We start from the raw sequence: 25,460 nt of genomic DNA on the forward strand, positions 1-25,460 counted from the left end.
AGGTGGATCGACAGAGATCCACAAGGTAATCCTCATGAATCCATTCTACACAATACTACAGTGCGCCATGCAGTGCTAACTCAGCAGTTATAGGAACAGAATTAATTGTGTAAACTGGATACCGCAAGGTCTTACCTTAGACCAGAAAAACACAGTGAGGAAACTTTACCTTTCCTGTGGTAATTAACACAGGGCTTTCCTAGTCTGTCCTATGTATATTACTGAAACGTAAATTACAACCCATGCTGGCTATGCATTTTGCATTTTTTTCAATTAAACTGAAGTCCTATTACAGATTACTGTCCCACAGTTCATGAGAAGACGACTATTACTTTCTATTGCAAATATAACGTACCTCAAATTCACTTACCTTTTCAAACTCCAACTTACTTTTAACTTATTAAAAGCCCTAAAAACTATTACAGGTTTTGTGTTCTAGAAAACCCGTTAAAGTTCGATTGTGTGTTAGGAACTAGTCACTTAAAACACTCTTCATCCTGTATAGAATTTACATACACAAAACCTCGATATTGGTCAATCGAACACTGCTGTGGCCAACAATTGCATGATCAGAGCTAGATTTTGACACCAAATCATTTTGGCATTTAAAAGCACGTTATTAACATTGTTCTGCTAGTGTTCATGTGTTTCTTCTTTAGTATTCAAGTGCGAAAATTAAGAAGTCTACAAGATTTCACATTTTTCTCCATCCAAATTTCTTAGAAGAAAACTTTTCAAAACCACTTAATTGCATTCCATTAAGGTTGACAGGTAGTCCTGGACCCACCTAAAAATGGGCTATCAACTGATCCAAAAGAGAGCTGATGCTCGTTGAGAGCATCGCATCGCCTTCTTTCTTTTTGCTCCTGAGGAATCTGTGAAAGACATCCTTACTGCAGGTCTGGTATTATTTCAGCTGGTGAATGCTTGCATCCAACAGTAATAGGTGTCATAAACCAAAAAGAGGCTAAACCACACATCCACATAAATGGTAAGAAGCAGAACTTTAGAAAGCAACTACATAAATATTGGAATATATAGTGCATGGCAGAAGTCACAACTTTTATGGAGGAAACTATTTCCAGAGCAGAGTTCCTCTTTTGTGTAATATTTTCAGGATTCAACAGGACAGGACCAGGGACATGCCCGGTGGTGACCAGCATTCAATATTCACCATGTGATTTACTACTTTATAACAGCCCTTTTATTAACCAGTGGGCAAACCTAACTAAGCTTTCAGTATTTAAGGTCTATTGAGAAGGTTATCTTGATAATTGAGATAGTGACCACATCAGTGCACATGTGATCAATCAATTCAAGAAAACTGCAATGACTGATTAAAATACAATTTCACTTAACCTGAACTGAGTAAATAAAGGACACATTACAGAAGAGAAGCACCTTTCGAAACACCACAGAATAAAATAGGGCAGTGTAGGGAAATGGCTCCCTGTTGCAGTTACCCCCCACTTTTTGCCTGTTACTGATGCTGACTCGACTGAGAAGGGCTGGGACCCTGCTAACCAGGTCCCAACACCAGTGTTCTTTCACCTAAAATTTACCATTGGTTCCATAATTGGCACACCCCTGGCACACAGATAAGTCCCTTGTAAAAGGTACCAGTGGTACCAAGGGCCCTGTGACCAGGGAAGGTCTCTAAGGGATGCAGCATGTGTTGTGCCACCCTTAAGGACCCCTCACCTGACACATGCACACTGCCATTGCAGATTGTGTGTGTTGGTGGGGAGAAAAAGGCAAAGTCGACATGGCATCCCCCTCAGGGTGCCATGCACACAAAATACTGCCTGTGGCACAGGTAAATCACCCCTCTAGCAGGCCTTACAGCCCTAAGGCAGGGTGCACTATACCACAGGTGAGGGCATAGCTGCATGAGCAATATGCCCCTACAGTGTCTAAGTCTATTCTTAGACATTGTAAGTACAGTGTGGCCATATTAAGTATATGGTGTGGGAGTTTGTCAAAAACAAACTCCGCAGCTCCATAATGGCTACACTGAATACTGGGAAGTTTGGTATCAAACTTCTCAGAATAATAAACCCACACTGATGCCAGTGTTGGATTTAATAAAAAATGCACACAGAGGGCATCTTAGAGATGCCCCCTGTATTTTACCCAATTGTTCAGTGCAGGACTGACTGGTCTGTGCCAGCCTGCTGCTGAGAGACGAGTTTCTGACCCCATGTGGTGAGGGCCTTTGTGCCCTCTGAGGCCAGAAACAAAGCCTGCTCTGGGTGGTGGTGCTTCACACCTCCCCCTGCAGGAATTGTAACACCTAGCAGTGAGCCTCAAAGGCTCAGGCTTCGTGTTACAATGCCCCAGGGCACTCCAGCTAGTGGAGATGCCCGCCCCCTGAACACAGCCCCCACGTTTGGCAGCAAGTCCAGGGGAGATGATGAGAAAAACAAGGAGGAGTCACCCACCAGTCAGGACAGCACTCCATGCCTTCCACTCTAGTACTGTTAGCAGGACATTTTATTCTACTGGAAATACACCTAGATGTACAAATAACTCCGTGCACACTTGCAAATCACTTTTTGTCCTGGATTTTTCTATCTGAGAGGCCCTTTAAATGTGCTCTACAGATCGCAGACCCAGTGCTTCCTTTAAGCTGGCGGTTTCAGGTGGGGGGGAGCGAGGGGGGTATCAGAATTAATTTTTGAGGACCAGTACATATTTTTCCATGATAAAAGGAGCAACCAACAGGAATGAGGTAAAGGGTTCGGACGGGGCAGATCTGGTGGTGGATTACATAGGCATTAGGTGGAATCCGAGGAATGCAGCCTTGGTATTCAGCACCCCGACCATTGATGGCACTGGCCACAGAATTCAGAGCCAAACTTTGGGCCTCGGACTTATTCTTTTACAAGTTAGGCATTGGGTACAGCTTTATAGATATGAATAAATAATAAAAACTTTGGAAATGAGAAACCTTCTGTTACAAATCAGAACTATGAAACAAGATCACAGCATTTAATAGATACACTTGCTTTTTATATTTCAACCATCAGCCACTCTACCTGTGGGTTGGAGGTCTCAGACTTCGGCTCTATGGCGAGCCCCAGAGTGATCCCCCCCGCGAGAGCCTTCTTCAGGTTCTCCTTGACTTCTGTTATTTCTAGCTCTAGGCTCACACGCTCACTCTCTTTTTGCTTGCATTCTTCTTCCAGCTTCTTCAGCTTGTCTTCAAGAATACTTTGAGTCTTCCTCCCTGAAATGCAGAGAGCAGCAGTCAAAACCCAGACCAAAAGCCAACACACTGTCAGGGATGAATATCATTGTCTCAGCATCAGGAATGCAATCATGAAACCACAGGATTCTGCAGTTGGGCTGTAAAAGCAATTGTACACAAAAAGTCGACTAGCCTCGAGCCAGCATTAAATTAACCCTTCAGACACCTTTTACCTTTTCTCTGGGTCGTCACAAATGTGTGGGCCACAAATATGAAGTATATTACAGACTTTACTGTAAGATTACTGCCGCTGGCAATGCTGGTATTACTGCCCAGTGAGAGAACTATATACTCTAGTATAGAAAGTCACATTTAAAATAAAAGATCATGAACTCTGGACCCCTTGTGATTAGTTACCCATACTAAAAAATGGAGAACAGTTTGTAGGCCACTTTTATGTTCTTTCAGAAATTAAAAGAAGGTAAAAGTGGATTACGCACAAGCCATTGTCTATTTGTAAGGATGGAGTACTAATTGAAAGTGGTCCAAAACAGGGTAAAGTCCCTGATCAGGTGTTCACTTGTGCAGAGCTACCGATTGTCTACATGATGCCCAGGACTTATCCAGTCTTAATATACTCCGTTTTTTGCAAAGTACATTTTTTGCACATAAAAAATTGCTAAACTCTGTTAACTTTTTTCTCGTCTCTGCCAAGTGCTGCAGTGTTGAAATATCTCTTCACATGGGTTAGACTTCCATTTAGGTCACTAGGCATTGGTTCCCAGTAGAGTAAGGGGACTAGTAACATACAGTAGATGGCTCCTGTAAGACCTCATCTGAGCCTCGTCCTCGGACTGTGCAAGGGTTGTAGATCTCAGCATGGAATGTTCCTGTAGCACACTCTTGAGCATGTAATGTAATGCAAGGTGGATTTGTAGAGCGCTGCTGGTCACCCCTGAGGGTATCGAGGTGCTGAGCATGCAGTGTTTTCTCTCTTTATCAGAGCACTGAAGAAGCCTTGGACCTTTTAATAAGGATAGATTAGTTGTTTACAGGTTGTGACTAATACTTTTGGAGGTCTAGTTAATAAACGTGCATTATTTTCGGTCGATCGTGTGCTTGTAATGGGCTCAAATGTTACTCCTGCTCCGTGGGTGGTACAGGCACCAAAGAAGGCATAGCACAGAGCCGGTGGCACCAGTGGGCAGCGTCAGTGCATGCTTTTTTGAGATGTTTGCAGAAGGAGCCATGACACATTCTACTTGTGCAGTATGACACCGTAGTGGATGTTCGACTCCTGAAAAAGGTGGACAGTAGCTCAAAGCACAACCTAACGAGGAAGAGAAGTAAGAAATAGACATCCAGAATGCAGCCACAGAAAACAGAACTTCAGGCACACCTTTGCATGCTACTTGTGCTTGTTTTAAACAGATTCACATTTAGTTGCCTCCTTAGCTGTCCCTTTGTGGGAAAGCACAAAAACCTGCTTTCAGATTGTGCAATTCCATGAATTGTTGAATGCTCTTTCCCTACAACAGGTCAGTGAAATCAGCTGCAGTATTTTTGCACAAGGCAGGAACATACTTTCAAGGGCGTCAACATAAATGAAAGCAGTACAGGAAGATCTGGCACAACGCCTACAAGCTGCGCCCAAATCAGAGTTATGAACAAGATGGACACAAAATCTTACACAGTTGTTGATAATTAAGTTATTTTCCCACAACAAAGCTGAAATCTTCCAAAGCATCACTGGCCTTTTTACCCAAAGGTACACACTATGTAATAGACATGAGATACTAGTTAGATTTTCCCGACAGGGGAAAGATTAATGTAAACAAGCATTGCCAAAGCCAGTAAGTCTCGCCTTCTGGAAGATGTTAATTAACGTTTTAGCTTTCACATTGCTAGTTTTGATGCTTAATAGCATTACCATAAAGAAAAATGGTAATTCATGATAAAGAAGGGCATACAAAAAAGGCAAAATGTCCTGCCTCAGTGTGATGACATATGTGCGTATATTCGTCACCATGCATGCACACATATGTATCAGGATGTTGGGGTGGCCATTTTGTGTTTACTTTTAATGTACTCTTCCAAACTGTCAGACGCCCATCATGGAGCTGCAAATTAAATAATATAAAAAGCGAGCATACATTACCGAGGCAAGACTGGCCCGGTAGCAAATTTCAGTTGCTGGGCCGTCCAGAAAAGAATAATTTTTTTTTAAAGGTATGCTATAATTAATAATATTTTGATCTAATGATACTGCTCTGCAGGACAGGGTTACATAATTGTGCAGTGCATTATTAATTCCTGTGTCGTACACAAACAAAACACAAACAGAATCGCACATTCTAATGGGCCAAACCAAGCGAAAAGTAACGCTTGTTAGAATATTTTTTGAGCCCAAGAGCAAGTTGCTTTTTGGGACTTGCAGTCCCTTCCCTATACTGGGAAGTATTAAACTACAAGCCTCGGATTGCAATGTGCTTCTGGTCTGAAGTCCAAAGGAGCCTAAGGTGTCATTATCAAGTGGAGCCACAGAGTGGGCAGGTAAATAATTCCAGCTGGTAAAGTCCTGTTGGCTATAAAGCTATAAGTATTGCGCGTGAGGCCCCATGGAAGTTATGCCATCTGTATACCAGCACTGTGACTCAAGCAAGAAGTGCCTGAAGTCAATTCAAGTCACGGTTTGGAACACCCCCACTTAAAAACAAACATTCTTATTTAAATAAATTGCGATTCTTAACTGCTCTTTCACAAGAGAAAGCAAGTGACGTGGTTGTGCTCTTTGGTAACCAGAAAATCACTTGACTTTTTTGCTTTTTGTAATGGACAATAGTCCAGTTCCTTTAGGAAAGGGATACTACTGTTAAGACAGCCCAGGGCTAGGGACCCGCTGCGTCACAAGAAACTCGAGTGCTGCTTGGTTGTTAGTAAGGAGAAAAGCTAGGGTCAGTGTGGCCGTTTTTATATAGAGTACGATGCTGTTTATCTGACTATCAGAACATTTTTACAGATTTGAGTAGCTGTTTGTCAGAACAATAAAGTGATTGTACACAGTGCCCAATGCTACAGTTTTTGTCCTTTCTAAGCGCTGCAAAGACTAGGTGTTCCAATGAAGAAGCTTGGTGCTGTAGGGCAGTTTATCACGAGAAAGTGCAATGCACTGGGATGCTTCCAGTGTGCAGTGTAGCACCTACTGCTGCTTTCACGGAGAAAATGCAGAGTTCTGAAAAAAACGAGCCCACCGGGCTACTGGTAGTCAGATCAGCACATCATCACGGGGCTGACTGTCATGGCACTGTAAGGTTTGCAGCAGGAAGCACGTTTCACTGCTGTTTGTAGTGTTTAACAATGTACATGTTATTTATTGATGGTGTGCACATAGAGGGAGCTGCCTGAGCATTGTGTGCATTTATTCCATCACCTGCTGTTACCATCACCCGTCGCATATTGCAACTATGGAAAATCCATTTTGCAGCGAGTGCTGCACGCATTTTTTCGTGTTTCAGAGTATAAGAACATCCAGTTTGCATGTAAACTTAAAAAATGTTCTCCGAAAAATCAATGCAGCCAGCAGTTACCGTAATAGACAAGCACGGTCGGTGCCACTGTTACAACACCCTGTGATTCTAGGCAAGTCACTTATCTCTATGTGCCTCACTTGAACTCAGCAAAAAGCAAAATAAACACCAGACTCCTGTGAAGATACAGCGTGACATTTGACCTCCGTCTTTGAATGCACAGCAAATATGACATAATAAGAATAAGATTTAAAGGCTTGTTTACAGAAAACTAATGTGTGGAAGAATATAGTGAACATGATTTGGCAACGGGAGGGACAAAGTGAACCTGGAGTGCCTAGCCAGCAAATAGAAAGATAGAAAATGTGAGTTACAAACGACAAAGCCAATGGCAAGCTATGGGCAAAATGCATTCCTAAACGAACTTTTCAAGCTGCAACCTAAAAAACTACCCTGTAACACTGATAAAGGTTTCTGGTCTCAAAGTAGATGACGCCGAAACTTGCAAGATCATGAACTCCATCCACTCAGGATCCCCTTCAGACCCTTGCCCACACCACGTCTACAACAAAGCCGACTCTACCATCGCCCCCCGACTTCGAAAGGTCATCAACTTATCCTTCGACACCACGACTTTCCCGGACAGCTGGAAGCACGCCGAAATCCACGCCCTCCTCAAGAAACCCAAGGCTGACCCCAACGACCTCAAAAACTTCTGCCAGATCTCCCTCCTCCCCTTCCCGGCGAAGGTCTTCGAGAAGATCGTCAACGCTCAGCTCACCCACCACCTCGAGGACAACTCCATCCTGGACCATTCCCAGTCCGGTTTCAGACGCAACCACAGCACCGAGACTGCTCTCCTCGCCACCACAGATGACATCAGACTACAAATGGACAACGGCGAAACATCTGCCCTCATCCTCCTGGACCTTTCCCCTGCCTTCGACACGGTCTGCCACCGCACCCTACTAACACGCCTCCACGAAGCCGGAATACAAGAAAAAGCCCTCAACTGGATCTCCTCATTCCTCTCCGGCAGCACCCAGAGAGTCCGGCTCTCACCCTTCCGCTCCGAAGCCACCAACATCATCTGCGGCGTACCCCAAGGCTCCTCACTGAGCCAGACGCTATTCAACGTCTACATGGCCCCCCTCGCACAACTAGCCCGCCAGCACAACCTCAGCATTCTCTCCTACGCCGACGACACCCAGCTCATCCTCTCCCTCTCTAAAGACCCACACACCACCAAAGCCAACCTCCACGAGGGAATGAAGTCCATTGCCGAGTGGATGAGAAATAGCCGCCTGAAATTGAACTCCGACAAAACGGAAGTCCTCATCCTCGGACGCACCCCCTCGGCCTGGGATGACTCCTGGTGGCCCACCGCGCTGGGATCCCCTCTAATGCCAGCCAACCACGCACGCAACCTTGGTTTCGTCCTCGAATCCGCCCTCACCATGTCCAAACAGGTCAACGCAGTTTCCTCCTCCTGCTACAACACCCTCCGCATGCTCCGCAAAATCTACAAATGGATCCCGATGGAAACGAGAAAAACGGTGACCCAGACCCTCGTCAGCAGTAGACTAGACTACGGCAACGCACTCTACACAGGCATCCCAGCAAAAGACATCCGACGACTCCAAAGCATCCAAAACGCCTCCGCCCGACTGGTCCTCGACGTACCCCGCCGCTGCCACATCTCCCACCACCTGAAGGACGTCCACTGGATCCCCGTGGACAAGAGGATCACCTTCAAGCTCCTCACCCACGCTCACAAGGCACTCTACAACGCCGGACCCGCCTACCTGAACAACAGACTCAACTTCTATGTCCCGTCCCGCCAACTCCGCTCTGCCAACCTCTCCCTCGCCATCGTTCCCCGCTTCCAACGCAAGACATCCGGCGGTAGATCCTTCTCCTACCTCGCCACCAAGACCTGGAACTCCCTCCCGACCCAGGATCTTCTCACCTTCAGGAGACTCCTCAAGTCCTGGCTCTTCGACCACTAGCAGGGTTTCTAAAATTATTTAATTCAGACAAATGTTCTAAAGTCAGTACAGAGGTGTGAAATTTAAATCTCGCGTAGACAAGTGCTATTGGCTTTGGGAATGTGTTTTGCCATGTTGTACACCAGTGGAGCTGCTGTTCAGCATGGCTAAAAGTTAGTGTTGTGGAGCGTCAAAGTGGAGTGGGGGAGTAGAGTGTCAGAGTTGAGTAGAGGGGCGTAGACTTCAGTGGTTAAGCAGCAGAGAGTGTTGCAGAGTGGAGAGGGGTGGAATAGGGTGGAGTGGGTTTGAGCGTGGTAGAATAGAGTAGAGTGAGGTGGATTAGGGTAGATTGAGTGGGGGGTGGATTAGTGTGGGGTGGATTGGACTGGAGTGGGATGTATTGAAATGGGGTGAGGTGGACAGGATTCGGGTGGATTCGATTGGATTGGGGTAGATTTGGATCGGTGTGATAGGGGAAGGGTGGATTGCGGTGTGGTGGATTAGGCTGGACTGGAGTGGGGTGGATTGGGCTGGAGTGGGTGGACTGGGCTGGATGGATTGAGGTTATTGAATTGGGGTGGGGTGGGGTGGACTGGAGTGGGATGGAATAGATTGGAGTGAGGTGGAATAGATTGCAATGGGGTGGATTGCAATGAGGTGGATTGAAACTGGGTGGACGGATTGGACTGGAGTTGGGTGGACTGAACTGGGATGGAGTGGGGTGGATGGATTGTAGTGCAGTGGAGTGTGGCAGACTGAACTGGGATGGGACGGGGTGGGCTGGATTGGAGTGGGGTGGATTGCACTGAAGTGAGTTGGACTGAATTGGGGTGAGGTGGATCAGATAGTGGTGGAGTGAGAGTGAGGTGTATTGGATTGATTGGGGTGGACTGGATTGAATGGGGTGGATTGGTCAGGTTGGCTGGAGTGGGGTGGATTTAAGTGGGTAGGATTGGAGTGGAATGGATTGAATTGGTGTGGGGTGGATTGATTGGAGAGGGGTACGTTAAGGTGGTCTGGAGTGGGATGGATTGGACTGGAGTAGGGTGAAATAATGTGGACTGGAGTGGGGTGGATTAAAGTGGATTATATTGAGTGGGATGGATTGGGGTGGTGTGGGTGGATTGGATTGCAGTGAGGTGCATTTGGTATCCGTGGACTTGTCTGGAGTGTGGTGGATTGGGTTGGAGTAGTTTGGAGCAGGGTGGGATTGACTGGAATGGGATGGGATGGATTGGACTGGAACAGGGTGGATTGGACTGGACTGGAGTGGGGTGGGGTGGGGTGTACTGGAGTGGGGTGGATTGGATTGAATTGAGGTGAGGTGGATTGGATTGGTGTGGGGTGGGGTGGATTCTGGTGGACTGGAGTGGGGTGAATTTGGATGGAGTGGATTGGACTGGGGTGAGATGGACTGGTTTGGAGTGGGGCAGTTTGTTTTGGATTGGGTTGTTAGGGATTGGAGTGGGGCAGATTGTTTTGAATAAAAGTGAGGCAGCTTGGATGAGTGGGGCAGACTGGATTGGGGCTCAGACTCAACAGATATGATCTCACAAGCTGAAGTCGGAAGTAAAACAAGCATTTGCAATGCAACGGGTCTCGTATTTATTCAAGTTAAAGCTATTAGCAGTTGTAAACTCCCAACCGGACTTTTCTAGCCTCATTAAATGTTTTTTTTAAAACTGGTGCGATCGCGCTGCTAAACAAGCAAGATCGTGCTGCAAAAAAAGAGAAAAAGTAGTCCACAAACCGGACGAGCCTCGTATATTTTCAGTACTTGGTTGCTGCGCTCGAAGAGGGCTAACCACCGGAAAAGGCATGACGTATGCATGCCTTCCACTAATGAAAGCAAGCAGATTTTAAAAGGCAAGCCCACGAACCAATGAAAAACACTGACGTGACATGGACGGGGCTCAGAGCCCTTTTCTACCTACTACAGCATCTTGCAAGCGATACGCATGCGCAAGTGCATGCTTTGCAAGGTCGACCCTAAAGAGGCAGAGATTGTCTGCTGCAGTTGTACTAATGAGATTATCATCTATCCCTCCTTCCGAACCGCTGGAAATGTAGAATAAAAGCTGGAGCCGATCACACATTGAGGGAAAGAATGAGTATACCTAATGCTTACAGCAAAGCATCTGCACTGCTTTGGGGAAGGCTAAATGTAGGAAGTTGGCTCTGTATGCACTATTTCAAAGTAAGGAATAGTATGCACAGAGTCCAAGGGTTCCCCTTAGAGGTAAGATAGTGGCAAAAAGAGATAATTCTAATGCTCTATTTTGCGGTAGTGTGGTCGAGCAGTAGGCTTATCAGAGGAGTAGTGTTAAGCATTTGTTGTACACACACAGGCAATAAATGAGGAACACACTCAGACAATTCCAGGCCAATAGGTTTTTGTATAGAAAAATATATTTTCTTAGTTTATTTTAAGAACCACAGGTTCAAGATTTACATGTAATACTTCAAATGAAAGGTATTGCAGGTAGGTACTTTAGGAACTTTGAATTAGCAAAATAGCATATACAGTTTTCACATAAATATCATATAGCTATTTTAAAACTAGACAGTGCAATTTTCAAAAGTTCCTGGGGGGAGTAAGAGTTTGTTAGTTTTTGCAGGTAAGTAAACCACCTACGGGGTTCAAGTTTGGGTCCAAGGTAGCCCACCGTTGGGGGTTCAGAGCAACCCCAAAGTTACCACACCAGCAGCTCAGGGCCGGTCAGGTGCAGAGGTCAAAGTGGTTCCCAAAACGCATAGGCTTCAATGGAGAAGGGGATGCCCCAGTTCCAGTCTGCCAGCAGGTAAGTACCCGCGTCTTCGGAGGGCAGACCAGGGGGGTTTTGTAGGGCACCGGGGGGGGGGGGGGGGGGGGGACACAAGCCCACACAGAAAGTACACCCTCAGCAGCACGGGGCGGCCGGGTGCAGTGTGCAAACACGCGTCGGTTTCTCAATAGGAATAAATGGGAGACCAAGGGGTCTCTTCAGCGATGCAGGCAGGCAAGGGGGGGGCTCCGCGGGGTAGCCACCACCTGGGCAAGGGAGAGGGCCACCTGGGGGTCGCTCCTGCACTGTAGGTCGGATCCTTCAGGTCCTGGGGGCTGCGGGTACAGTGTCATTACCAGGCGTCGGGTTCTTAGAAGCAGGCAGTCGCGGTCAGGGGGAGCCTCGGGATTCCCTCTGCAGGCGTCGCTGTGGTGGCTCAGGGGGGGGCAACTCTGGCTACTCACGGTCTCGCAGTCGCCGGGGAGTCCTCCCTGAAGTGATTGTTCTCCACAAGTCGAGCCGGGGGCGTCGGGTGCAGAGTGCCAAGTCTCACGCTTCCGGCGAGAAACACGAGTTGTTTCAAAGTTGCTTCTTTGTTGCAAAGTTGCAGTCTTTGGTGAACAGAGCCGCTGTCCTCTGGAGTTCTTGGTCCTTCTAGATGCAGGGCAGTCCTCTGAGGCTTCAGAGGTCGCTGGTCCCTGGGGAAAGCGTCGCTGGAGCAGTGTCTTTAGAAGTGGGGAGACAGGCCGGTAGAGCTGGGGCCAAAGCAGTTGGTGTCTCCGTCTTCTCTGCAGGGTTTTTCAGCTTAGCAGTCCTCTTCTTCTTAGGTTGCAGGAATCTATCTTGCTGTGTTCTGGGAGCCCCTAAATACTCAATTTAGGGGTGTGTTTAGGTCTGGGGGGTTAGTAGCCAATAGCTACTAGCACTGAGGGTGGCTACACCCTCTTTGTGCCTCCTCCCTGAGGGGAGGGGGGCACATCCCTAATCCTATTGGGGGAATCCTCCATCTGCAAGATGGAGGATTTCTAAAAGTCAGAGTCACCTCAGCTCAGGACACCTTAGGGGCTGTCCTGACTGGCCAGTGACTCCTCCTTGTTTTTCTCATTATCTCTCCTGGACTTGCCATCAAAAGTGGGGGCTGTGTCCAGGGGGTGGGCATCTCCACTAGCTGGAGTGCCCTGGGGCATTGTAACACGAAGCCTGAGCATTTGAGGCTCACTGCTAGGTGTTACAGTTCCTGCAGGGGACAGGTGTGAAGCACCTCCACCCAGAGCAGGCTTTGTTTCTGTCTTCAGAGAGCACAAAGGCCCTCACCACATGGGGTCAGAAACTCGTCTCTCAACAGCAGGCTGGCACAGACCAGTCAGTCCTGCACTGAACAATTGGGTAAAATACAGGGGGCATCTCTAAGATGCCCTCTGTGTGCATTTTTTAATACATCCAACACTGACATCAGTGTGGGTTTATTATTCTGAGAAGTTTGATACCAAACTCCCCAGTGTTCAGTGTAGCCATTATGGAACTGTGGAGTTTGTTTTTGACAGGACTCCCAGACCATATACTCTTATGGCTACCCTGCACTTACAATGTCTAAGGTTTTGCTTAGACACTGTAGGGGCATAGTGCTCATGCACCTATGCCCTCACCTGTGGTATAGTGCACCCTGCCTTAGGGCTGTAAGGCCTGCTAGAGGGGTGACTTACCTATGCCACAGGCAGTGTGAGGTTGGCATGGCACCCTGAGGGGAGTGCCATGTCGACTCAGTCATTTTCTCCCCACCAGCACACACAAGCTGGCAAGCAGTGTGTCTGTGCTGAGTGAGGGGTCCCGAGGGTGGCATAAGACATGCTGCAGCCCTTAGAGACCTTCCCTAGCATCAGGGCCCTTGGTACCAGTTACAAGGGACTTACCTGGGTGCCAGGGTTGTGCCAATTGTGGAGACAATGGTACATTTTAGGTGAAAGAACACTGGTGCTGGGGCCTGGTTAGCAGGGTCCCAGCACACTTCTCAGTCAAGTCAGCATCAGTATCAGGCACAAAGTGGGGGGTAACTGCAACAGGGAGCCATTTCCTTACACAAGCCCCCCCCAGCCCACAGGCCAGGAGACTCAGCCAAATCTGGGAGAGTCTTCCTAGTCTGTCAGGCGAGGAAGAGTAGAGGAAATAGGCTGGTTTGTTGCAGGGCCTACTCTGCCTTACATCCTCCTGTTCAGGTCATTCCCTCTGGGGAACTGACCCACTTCCACAGTGATAGGACCTAGTCTGAATTGCCTCTTGTCTGTGCTTTTTATGTCTTCACCCATTCTCTCTATTTTGGGGTTAGAGGTATCCACCTCTGCTAATCTTATCTTAGCCAGGAGCACCCCTAGCTTACCCAAAGAGGTTACCCAGAGCTGGAGTAACCCCACCATGACCAACAGGGTCAGGGGGCCTAACTTGCTATTTGGCATGGGGTCAGACCACCATGCCTAGGATAGTGCAGCCATAAAGGATAACACCCAGCAGAGGCCACTGACAGCTGTCAGTGCCCAGAACCACACCCTTGGCTCTTCGCCTACAAGGGAAGGGGCTAAGTTACAGGTTTCTTCTGGTTCAGGGTGCCTGTCTGCTGTATTAGAGTGGGGGATTACCCCATCTTGTAGTAAACACCCTTCTTCCACTCTTTCTTCTGTTAGCTGAGGAGCCACCCACTCAGGCTTAACAGTTGCCTGACTAGCCAGGACTTCTTGTGGGTCAGGTTGGACTTTACCAGGGCCAGTTTTGGAGTTCTCCCCTACTGGATCAGAATCTCCTTGGCTTGCTGGAACCTTGGCTAAAGGTTGTCCACCCTTCCTACTCTGTTTTCTTTTCTTTTTCTTCTGGGGCCTACTTGCAGTTACTGCAGGGGTAGCACCTCCAGAGTCCTTGGGAGAGGACTGGCACTGGACCAGTTCCTCTCTTGGGCTCTGACTAACCTCTGGGTAGTCGTTTCCAAGGAGACAATCAAGGGGGAGGTCTGTACTGACTACCACCCTTCTCCAGCTAAAAGTCCCACCCACTTCTATGGGCACAAAAGCCACAGGCCTATCAGTGACCCTGTCTGGGCTAACTCTTACTCTAGCAGTCTCACCTGGGATGTACTGGTTTGAGAACACCAGCCTGTCATGCACAATAGTGTGACTGGCAACACTGTCTCTCAGGGCAGTGGCTGGGATTCCATTCACCAGTAGGTGATGGAAGTGTCTACTTCCCTCTGGAATCTCCAACTCACCTGTTGGGCCCTTTTTCCAGTTGAAGGCTATGAAGACCTCCTCATCTGAGGAGTCTTCCCCAATGGCTACACTGGTTACCCCTGGGATTTTGCTAGGGGGTTTGTTTTTGGGACAAGAAGTGTCCTTGGTGTGGTGCCCTGTCTGTCTACAGTTTTGGCACCATGCCTTTAGTGGCATCCCAGTTCTTACCCTGGTACCCACATTTGTTTTGGGTTGTGTCTCGGGGCCCACCCACCTGGTCTGGTTTTTGGGGGCCTACAGAGGACTCTTTTTCTTTGTTTCTAGTGTCACCCACTTTCTCCTGAGAAGGCTTTGTAACCCATTTCTTTTGGTCACCCCCAGTGGAAGTTTTGGTTACCCTAGTCTTGACCCAGTGGTCTGCCTTCTTTCCCAATTCTTGGGGAGAAATTGGACCTAGGTCTACCGGATACTGATGCAACTTTTCATTGAAGCAGTTACTTAAAATGTGTTCTTTCATAAACAAATTATAAAGCCCAACATAGTCATGCACTTCATTTCCAGTTACCCAACCATCCAGTGTTTTCACTGAGTAGTCTACAAAATCAACCCAGGTCTGGCTTGAGGATTTTTGAGCCCCCCTGAACCTAATTCTATACTCCTCGGTGGAGAATCCAAAGCCCTCAATCAGGGTAGCCTTCATGAGGTCATAGGATTCTGCATCTTTTCCAGAGAGTGTGAGGAGTCTATCCCTACACTTTCCAGTGAACATTTCCCAAATGAGAGCACCCCAGTGAGATCTGTTTACTTTTCTGGTTGCACAAGCCCTCTCAAAAGCTGTGAACCATTTGGTGATGTCATCACCATCTTCATATTTAGTTACAATCCCTTTTGGGATTTTCAACATGTCAGGAGAATCTCTGACCCTATTTATGTTGCTGCCACCATTGATGGGACCAAAACCCATCTCTTGTCTTTCCCTTTCTATGGCTAGGAGCTCTCTCTCTAAAGCCAATCTTTTGACCATCCTGGCTAACAGTAGGTCATCTTCACTGAGGCTATCCTCAGTGATTCCAGAGGTATGGACCCTCCTGTGAGAGAAGCAGCATCTCTGACTATCACATTTGGAGTCAGGGTTTGAGGGACCCTGTTCTCCCTAACTAGGACTGGAGGGGGGAAATTCTCCTCCACATCACTAGCTTCCCCCTCTGTGAGGGCATCATCAGAGGGGTTGTTTTTAGCAAACTCTGCCAAGAGCTCCTTAAGCTGTTCTTTGGTAGGGTTTGATCCAGTTTTTATTTTTTTGATTCTGCAGAGAGTCCTTAACTCTGACATCCTAAGACGCAGGTAAGGTGTGAGGTTGAGCTCCACCACTGTCTCTTCTGCAGTAGACATTATGTTTCTAAAAGTTGGAATACTTTTTAAGAATCTAAAACTACCTCTAGAACTTAATTCAAACTTTTACAAAACTTTTAAACTCTAAAGGAAATGCTAACAGGGACTAACACAAGGCCCTAGCAGGACTTTAAAAAAATTAGAAAAATAGCTCAAATTTCAAAAATCAGTTTCTAATGACAATTTTTGGAATTTAGTCGTGTGATCAGGTATAGGCTGAGTAGTCCAGCAAATGCAAAGTCTTGTACCCCACCGCTGATCCACCAATGTAGGAAGTTGGCTCTGTATGCACTATTTCAAAGTAAGGAATAGTATGCACAGAGTCCAAGGGTTCCCCTTAGAGGTAAGATAGTGGCAAAAAGAGATAATTCTAATGCTCTATTTTGTGGTAGTGTGGTCGAGCAGTAGGCTTATCAGAGGAGTAGTGTTAAGCATTTGTTGTACACACACAGGCAATAAATGAGGAACACACACTCAAAGATAATTCCAGGCCAATAGGTTTTTGTATAGAAAAATATATTTTCTTAGTTTATTTTAAGAACCACAGGTTCAAGATTTACAAGTAATACTTCAAATGAAAGGTATTTCATGTAGGAACTTTAGAAACTTTGAATTAGCAAAATAGCATATACAGTTTTCGCACAAATGACATATAGCTATTTTAAAACTAGACAGTGCAATTTTCAACAGTTCCTGGGGGAGGTAAGTGTTTGTTAGTTTTCGCAGGTAAGTAAACCACCAACGGGGTTCAAGTTTGGGTCCAAGGTAGCCCACCGTTGGGGGTTCAGAGCAACCCCAAAGTTACCACACCAGCAGCTCAGGGCCGGTCAGGGGCAGAGGTCAAAGTGGTGCCCAAAACGCATAGGCTTCAATGGAGAAGGGGGTGCCCCAGTTCCAGTCTGCCAGCAGGTAAGTACCCGCGTCTTCGGAGGGCAGACCAGGGGGGTTTTGTAGGGCACCGGGGGGGACACAAGTCCACACAGAAAGTACACCCTCAGCAGCATGGGGGCTGCCAGTTGCAGTGTGCAAACAAGCATCGGGTTCGCAATAGAAATCAATGGGAGACCAAGGGGCCTCTTCAACGATGCAGGCAGGCAAAGGGGGGGCTCCTCGGGGAAGCCACCACCTGGGCAAGGGAGAGGGCCACCTGGGGGTCGCTCCTGCACTGGAGGTCGGATCCTTCAGGTCCTGGGGGCTGCGGGTGCAGTGTCTTTACCAGGCATCGGGTCTTCGAAGCAGGAAGTCGCGGTCAGGGGGAGCCTCGGGATTCCCACTGCAGGCGTCGCTGTGGGGGCTCAGGGGGGGCAACTCTGGCTACTCACGGTCTCGCAGTCGCCGGGGAGTCCTCCCTGAAGTGATTGTTCTCCGCAAGTCGAGCTGGGGGCGTCGGGTGCAGAGTGCCAAGTCTCACGCTTCCGGCGGGAAACGCGTGTTGTTTCAAAGTTGCTTCTTTGTTGAAAAGTTGCAGACTTTGGTGAACAGGGCCGCAGTTCTCGGGAATTCTTGGTCCTTCTATGTGCAGGGCAGTCCTCTGAGGCTTCAGAGGTCACTGGTCCCTGTGGAAAGCGTCGCTGGAGCAGTGTCTTTAGAAGTGGGGAGACAGGCCGGTAGAGCTGGGGCCAAAGCAGTTGGTGTCTCCGTCTTCTCTGCAGGGTTTTTCAGCTCAGCAGTCCTCTTCTTAGGTTGCAGGAATCTAGTTACCTAGGTTCTGGGAGCCCCTAAATACTCGATTTAGGGGTGTGTTTAGGTCTGGGGGTTAGTAGCCAATGGCTACTAGCCCTGAGGGGGGCTACACCCTCTTTATGCCTCCTCCCTGAGGGGAGGGGGGCACATCCCTAATCCTATTGGGGGAATCCTCCATCTGCAAGATGGAGGATTTCTAAAAGTCAGAGTCACCTCAGCTCAGGACACCTTAGGGGCTGTCCTGACTGGCCAGTGACTCCTCCTTGTTTTTGTCATTATCTCCCCTGGACTTGCTGCCAAAAGTGGGGGCTGTGTCCAGGGGGCGGGCATCTCCACTAGCAGGAGTGCTGCCCTGGGGCATTGTAACACGAAGCCTGAGCCTTTGAGGCTCACTGCTAGGTGTTACAGTTCCTGCAGGGGGGAGGTGTTAAGCACCTCCACCCAGAGCAGGCTTTTGTTTCTGCCCTCAGAGAGCACAAAGGCCCTCACCACATGGGGTCAGAAACTCGTCTCTCAGCAGCAGGCTGGCACAGACCAGTCAGTCCTGCACTGAACAATTGGGTAAAATACAGGGGGCATCTCTAAGATGCCCTCTGTGTGCATTTTTTAATAAATCCAACACTGGCATCAGTGTGGGTTTATTATTCTGAGAAGTTTGATACCAAACTTCCCAGTATTCAGTGTAGCCATTATGGAGCTGTGGAGTTCGTTTTTGACAGACTCCCAGACCATATACTCTTATGGCTACCCTCCACTTACAATGTCTAAGGTTTTGCTTAGACACTGTAGGGGCATAGTGCTCATGCACCTATGCCCTCACCTGTGGTATAGTGCACCCTGCCTTAGGGCTATAAGGCCTGTTAGAGGGGTGACTTACCTATGCCATAGGCAGTGTGAGGTTGGCATGGCACCCTGAGGGGAGTGCCATGTCGACTCAGTCATTTTCTCCCCACCAGCACACACAAGCTGGCAAGCAGTGTGTCTGTGCTGAGTGAGGGGTCCCTAGGGTGGCATAAGACATGCTGCAGCCCTTAGAGACCTTCCGTGGCATCAGGGCCCTTGGTACCAGGGGTACCAGTTACAAGGGACTTACCTGGGTGCCAGGGTTGTGCCAATTGTGGAGACAATGGTACATTTTAGGTGAAATAACACTGGTGCTGGGGCATGGTTAGCAGGGTCCCCGCACACTTCTCAGTCAAGTCAGTATCAGGCAAAAAGTGGGGGGCAACTGCAACAGGGAGCCATTTCCTTACACTAATATTGTTATTTTTATAGTTCACAGTATAAACACAGACGAGCTACCCAAATCCAAAAAACACGAAACAAGGCTTGAGCTGCCCCAATTGTCCCACTTTATTTTTTTATTTTATTTGATAGTGATAAAACTGTACCTCCAAGTCTCACATAAGAGGAAAGTACAGATACCTGCAGACTACAAACATAGTACGGTCACACGTGCATACGGAAAAAATGGCAGCTATGCATATTGGTTCGGCATGTGTGTACACCTCCTCCTTCTACCAAGATATTGTGTTGTAAATGGTTGAATACGTGTAAACAATGTCTATATCGTATCAGTCATTTCAAGTCTTGCAGCCCTCATCAAGTGTTGGTTAATAGCAAGTTAAGTAATCCCTTGATGATCAAATATAAACGACCAAGGTTTGTTCATGCACAAACAGGCAGCTCTAATTAGTTTCCCTATGCTGGAAAATGTGAAAAAACAGACATCTGAAGATCATTAGGCAAAGGGGAGAGAAGTGAAAGGGAATAATGTGTCAGCATGCCTAGGGCTCAGTGGGAGGCATATGTGATTAAGCAACAAAAAAATAAAGGGGAGGCCAAGGCCTAGTTAACTGAAGTTGGACTTTAAAACGAGAAACAGTCAATTCCCCTTGCTTTGACTTCAAACTAAATCAAGAACTTTCACTTAACCAATCATGAGACAGAAAGTAGTTTAAAAAAAGAAATGCTGTATATAACACATGGCACCATTTGAAACCCTGAACCATTCTCACAGAACTGGCCTAGGGCAAGTGTTTGCCAATGGAGAACACACAGGGCAAGGTCAAAAGAGATAGAAATGCAATTTTAAAGCAGTAGATGCCTTATGTTATCACAAGGGCACTGCATCTTTGAATACAAAAAAAGGTTTCAAATGCAATGTATTTTAATTAGTTTTTCAGGCAACTCTTTAGACGCTCGTTTTTTATTACCCATCAGGGGTCATTGCAACAAGCCTACTCGCCTGCATCTGTATTAAATTCAGATGAATTAAAAAGTTAAGGGATTTTAAGAAACCACAGGAGAATGACAAAGGACATTCAGTTCCTGAACAGAGTTTTCGGTATGAAGGGTCATCTAGTTCATTGAGCAGATGTAACATTTCGAACTGAAACTTGAACCACATGACAACATAAAGTGCAAAAGAATATCACAATTACAGGTAATCAACATATTTACAAAATCTTTGAAAGGTTTGGGATGTCATACTAGATCCTGCTTAAGTAAATCATTTCCTTACTCTAATACTCATCAGTGAATGGTTTGGATATTCTTTAAGCACGTAAGATCTAGAACTTGGCAAGAAGAAGCGGAGAGAATCTCTAAGATGGAAGTTAACAAACCTCTTCAATACAAAGCACATTCATACATTCTAGAGATAGCATAAAATTGTTCCATACCAGTGTTAACTTCAATGGCAGCTCGGATGTCTTTCCTTTCTTTGCGGAGTTGAGCCAGCCTGTTCCTCAATGCTTCTTTTTTCTTCAACAACTCCTCCTCCTTTGTCTGTAACATTTTTGCATCTGCTTCTACACGGTTCTTTCCATATTTATACTGCTCTGCATCTAGCGAAAAGAAGCAAGAGGCTTAACATCCATTGTAAAGTCAACTTTGTTTATTCCAGACCTAACATTTGAAAGTTGGAAACCGGGGAAGACCATGTGAATGTATTGTTATCAGAAGGATATCACTACATTCTGTCAAGGTGTGGTCACAAAAGTCAAGTCAATGATCTGGATAAGCTTTTTTTTTTTGGGTGATTGTTGTGACACCTCCCTGCTTCATCTTGGCAGAACAAACAGATCTGTTCCATGTCAAATACATATATAATTATATGTCTAATAGGGATGTTTTTCACAGAGGGGTTCTGAGTGACATCAAATAGAAAATGAGAGCAGAACTTGCATTGTCTATGACGTCACAACCAGTCGTAAAAATGATTCTGGATTTTCACGGTTATGTATCTATAATTGTATCTGGTATGGCCCAACCAAGTCTTCTGCCTAGGCTTTCAACTAATATGCAGTGACAGAAGAGTAATGGGGCAGAAATACAAAACATGGCCTCTCCCTGGTTGTTGCAAAAAAATAAAAATAAAATTCTGGCCTCCTACCACCCACCGCCACCTGCCTCAAAACCTTTCTTCTCCTTCCTCCCTTCTCTTCTGATGTGCTCTCCGCTCGGTCAGCGCTCCGCTGACAGGCTCCGTTAGAGCCCTGCCAGAGCCGCCGTGAAATCCTTTATTATTGTGAAAGAGCGGGCAACAGCTTTTGGTAAACACTGTTGCTACATCATAGCAGTTAAGTACCAGATTCAGAAGCTGACATTCACGTCAGTGGGGCTCGGTGAGAGTCATGCATTACACAAGGGATTGCTCTATTGGTTACAAAAAGCAATGGTATCTGTAAACAAAATCCCATATCATTCAAGAATGAAGGATGCATCTGGAGATTCCCTTTTATGGGCTAAAATCACAGTATAGTGTATATTGTGTATAAATCTTCACGTGTACAGGTCTATCAAAATGTACGGTGTTGCAGTCATTAGGCAATGCATGATCCACTGGCAGAGGGGTATTTTCACATCTATATCAATATTATACAGTTCTATACAAAACTGTACATATTTTCGAAACGGTGCAAATGTATACAATGCACTTACAGAGATATCTGAAACGGGTTCTCACCATTCCAAAATGAATAATTTCCAGGTGGGTGCACATAGTATACACATTCGATTCATATTGGATTAACAAATCTGCAGAAGTAGTTATCGACTGGAGTAATATTTGATTCCACTTCAAAACCTGATTTTCTTATGCAAAAGATGGCCACAAACTGCTCCTTACAGTAGTGCTAATTTACTACAATTAATCAGGGCAGCAAGAAAAATATTTGGTGCAAAGAGAGAATTACATTCTGTGCACGTCTGTCAAAATATTTAATTAGGAGATGACAGAAATCCCAAGCACAGCTGAAAGAATTGCAGTGTATGAGGGCAAGTTTGCCAACAAAACTAATTTCTTGAGGTTCATCACAATTTGAGCTATCACCAGTATTAGTTGTACATACATATGGTAATACACAAGTGTTTGACTATCTGAAGTGATCAAATATTTGCGTTTCTTCCATTAGGTTGCTATGCTCACAAATGAAGTCTAGCCACAATTTTTCAAGATTTCAGAGAAACAAATGTGTAACGTGATGCAAGAATATTCAAAGTACTGAGCCCAAAGACATAAAATTAAATAATTAAAAGATCTATTAACTAAGCAAATATGAAAATAGGAAACTTCTAAATACCGTTGTATTCAGAGGACTATTTGAATGATTTGATGATTAAATGGGGTGACTACCACCTATCTATACAAGTAAAATATACCGTTTATAGAATATACAAAAGAAAAGGTATATGCATCACATATTGGTAACAAACAATGGCTCAACTAGAAGTGGACTTAAAAGGGAGCAGGCACACTTACTTGAAGCCGTACGCTTCACATTTACAGGTGCAACTGGTTTTCTTTGAGGAGTGTTTGTAACTCTTCCTTTCGTCGTCACTCCATTGGACAACGCAGGTGGTTTCTTGCCTTTAAACTATAGGTGAGAGAAGTGTGAACAAATATATTTATTCTGTGCACCTAAACCGTTCTAGCTTTGAAATCAATGTGGTGAGATTATCATTATTTCCAATTTCGTTTTCAAGGTTGACCTAAATGATGTCTGGTTTAAGGAAGGTAAGAGGTGACCAGAGTGTGCTGCAAGCCAGACTGGGGTAGCTGCATTCCACCTTAACCATGGTTGAGGAGGAACAGAGTCTGGAAATGAGGATTCTTGCACATAAACATTCAAGACTAAAATTCTACAAATTAATAACACAAATACGATGGAATGCAAAACTACCAAAAGACAGGACAGCATCTCACTAGAATATGAGTTATGATGAAATCCTCTGATGGATTCTAAATAGCACCGGTGCTGCAGCCTGGTTGGTGTCCACACGTCTCTTCCTAAAGAGATCATTGGCAATACCAGAGGCATAAAAGTACTATCTGGCAGTATTTCAGAAGTCGTCTTTGTATCTAGACCCAACTCGAGGAAGTTGATAATCTTGCGATGTGCACTTTTCTCCAAGAAAAACTGACATCCAAGTAAGAATTAACTTTGACTAATGTTTTGTGGTTTTCTTTACCTGTATTCTTAACACTTTGTGGCAAATTACAGTTTCAGCTAAGACACAGCGGTATATCTCATCAATGATGTTTTACAAAATAAATGATATAAATAAATTTCTGTTGAAATTTAAGTGAGGCATAATCTTAGTATTGTCATTAAATAGTTATACAGACAAGATGGGGGGAGCAAGTACATCTTATTAGTAAGCAGTAGGACTTCCAAAACTAATAGTCCAAGACAGCTGTTCTAGACTGCATATACCAGAAATAGTTTGCATGCTTTGAAAGAGCCATCACTTGATAATGTTCGCAATATGGACCTTCTGAAACAAGGCACAGACCGTACTTGAGTAGGCGTAGAACAAGACATGATATAAGCCCTTTAATTCCTTGACAATTTACTAGCAAACTTACAACTGGCAAAAATACATTTGCTCAGGTCCAAATATGAAAAAACACAATGAAATGAGGGAACAGAATAAAGATACATTGAGCAGAAATGAATACATTAAACATTGTACCTGAGACTGCAGCCCGACAGATGCCCTCCCCACAGCAGAGGTGTTAGTGACAGACTGTGCAGAAGACAGATTGGAGGAGACAGGAGATTTGTAATGGTTAGAAGACAGTTTGTCAGTGGAAAACCTATTAGCTTTTCGGTCAGCTGGAGGATAGCGAGCAAAGATTTTCGGAGACGGCAAGTTATCGTACAGGCCTGCATTATCATAAAGCACGTCTTCGCCTGCGAGTCTGTTAAGCGTAGCAGGAAGGCTGTCTTCATGGTCCCACTGCAATACACATACTTTTACTGTTAGCATCAAGTTCATGCATAAGCGAAGCAGAAGGTTAGAATCAGCAGATCAAAGCATGGAAGACATTTATCCAATCAAATGTTTCATCACCCCGCATGCAGCACCCAAGATTAAAATCACACTTGATTATATTGTATGCAATCCAATCAATGTTAATTTAAGACAATTTCAGGAAAAAAGAGACCAAAACAAATTAGCAGTGTTCTGGGCTTTTCGTATGGAGTTTTGAAAATGTAAAAAAAGAGGAATAGGATTCATGAATATCTCAATTGGGTCATTGAAGAAAAAAAAAAGTTTGCGTGCTAAAACAGGTGCAAAGTAAATTCCCACTTACTGTTTCAAACCATTACATAAAAAACAGATACCTAACCACTATGTCTACTAACTGATGGTAATTTTCAGATATGAAAAGGGTATTTATCATTGAGTTTCAGAAGAAGGCCCTCTGAATGGTGGATAACACTGCCCTCTCTAGGGCCTTCCAAAAATAAAAAAAACAAGCATGCTGGGTGTATAATACATATGAAAGGACGTCTCTGGACTACAAATTCTATCTATAAAATGGATAATGTAGAGAGCTGAAGTTTTAAGTTTGGATAACTAGTAAAGGGTCTCTTGGGGAAAGGTAATCTCTGCCTACCTGACAACTCTGCTAAGTAGATTGCACACATGTTTTGAAGCTGCTGAAGGTGGCATATTTGCACTGAAGAATGCACAGACTGTTCAAGAAACCCAAGGTCTGAGCCACGATAAAGCATACAGCGAACATTCTGAGATTGAAAGCCAATACCATAGTCATCAGCTGAAGAAGCAATAGCTCATGCAGAGCAGCATTGTGGTGCCAAGGAAAGGTCTTGGTTAAAGAAGTCGCTAAGATTTAAAACCAAGCAGGATAGCGCGAAGCAAGGCGCAAATTACAGAAGGCCACATGCACTCATTCCACTCATGGTTGTAGATTTCAAGAGGACTATTTTTCTAGATCAAACGGTGTGTAATCTAATTACTGACCTCTTAATGACAAGGACAAAAAAATTCAGTGTAATCACATGAATGTAGAAGATGAAGGAAAATTATCTTGCAAAAATAAGAAGCATTACAGTTTAAAGGTGTTCACAAATGAACCATGCAGACCATGAAAATAATTTTCTTACGAGTCCATTTATGCAAGGGACGTCATCGTAATGAAGTGCTGTTCCACTGGGACAAGCATAACCATTTGTAGGGGCTTCTCGATAAGGATAGGTGGAGACAACTCTTCTGTTCATAAAACTAGTGAAAATAGAGAAACAACACTTAGTATTAGAACATTTTTTAACGGAATTGCATATTTTCTGTACTTTTCCTATAAATATATATATATATATATATATATACATATATATATATATACACACATATATGGAAAATGTCACTTACCCAGTGTATATCTGGCA

The 25,460-nt window shown here is 45.4% G+C and overlaps 1 protein-coding gene across 2 annotated transcripts in view; it reads right to left on the bottom strand.

The window, feature by feature from the left end:
- The window catches only part of AFAP1 (actin filament associated protein 1), a 482,665-nt gene that overhangs the window by 54,198 nt on the left and 403,007 nt on the right, over positions 1 to 25,460 (bottom strand). Inside the window, exons 12-16 of one of the 2 annotated variants that reach the window (XM_069203306.1) lie at positions 25,179 to 25,296; positions 23,737 to 24,003; positions 22,523 to 22,637; positions 20,442 to 20,606; positions 3,039 to 3,229 (exon numbers count right to left, since the gene is read on the bottom strand). In XM_069203306.1, coding sequence (XP_069059407.1) covers positions 3,039 to 3,229; positions 20,442 to 20,606; positions 22,523 to 22,637; positions 23,737 to 24,003; positions 25,179 to 25,296 — 856 coding nt within the window. The remainder of the gene's footprint in view (positions 1 to 3,038; positions 3,230 to 20,441; positions 20,607 to 22,522; positions 22,638 to 23,736; positions 24,004 to 25,178; positions 25,297 to 25,460) is intronic. The other variant, XM_069203299.1, reaches the window with a different exon arrangement.

This window comes from Pleurodeles waltl, chromosome 1_2 (assembly GCF_031143425.1).
Source record: "Pleurodeles waltl isolate 20211129_DDA chromosome 1_2, aPleWal1.hap1.20221129, whole genome shotgun sequence".
Lineage (NCBI taxonomy): Eukaryota > Metazoa > Chordata > Amphibia > Caudata > Salamandridae > Pleurodeles > Pleurodeles waltl.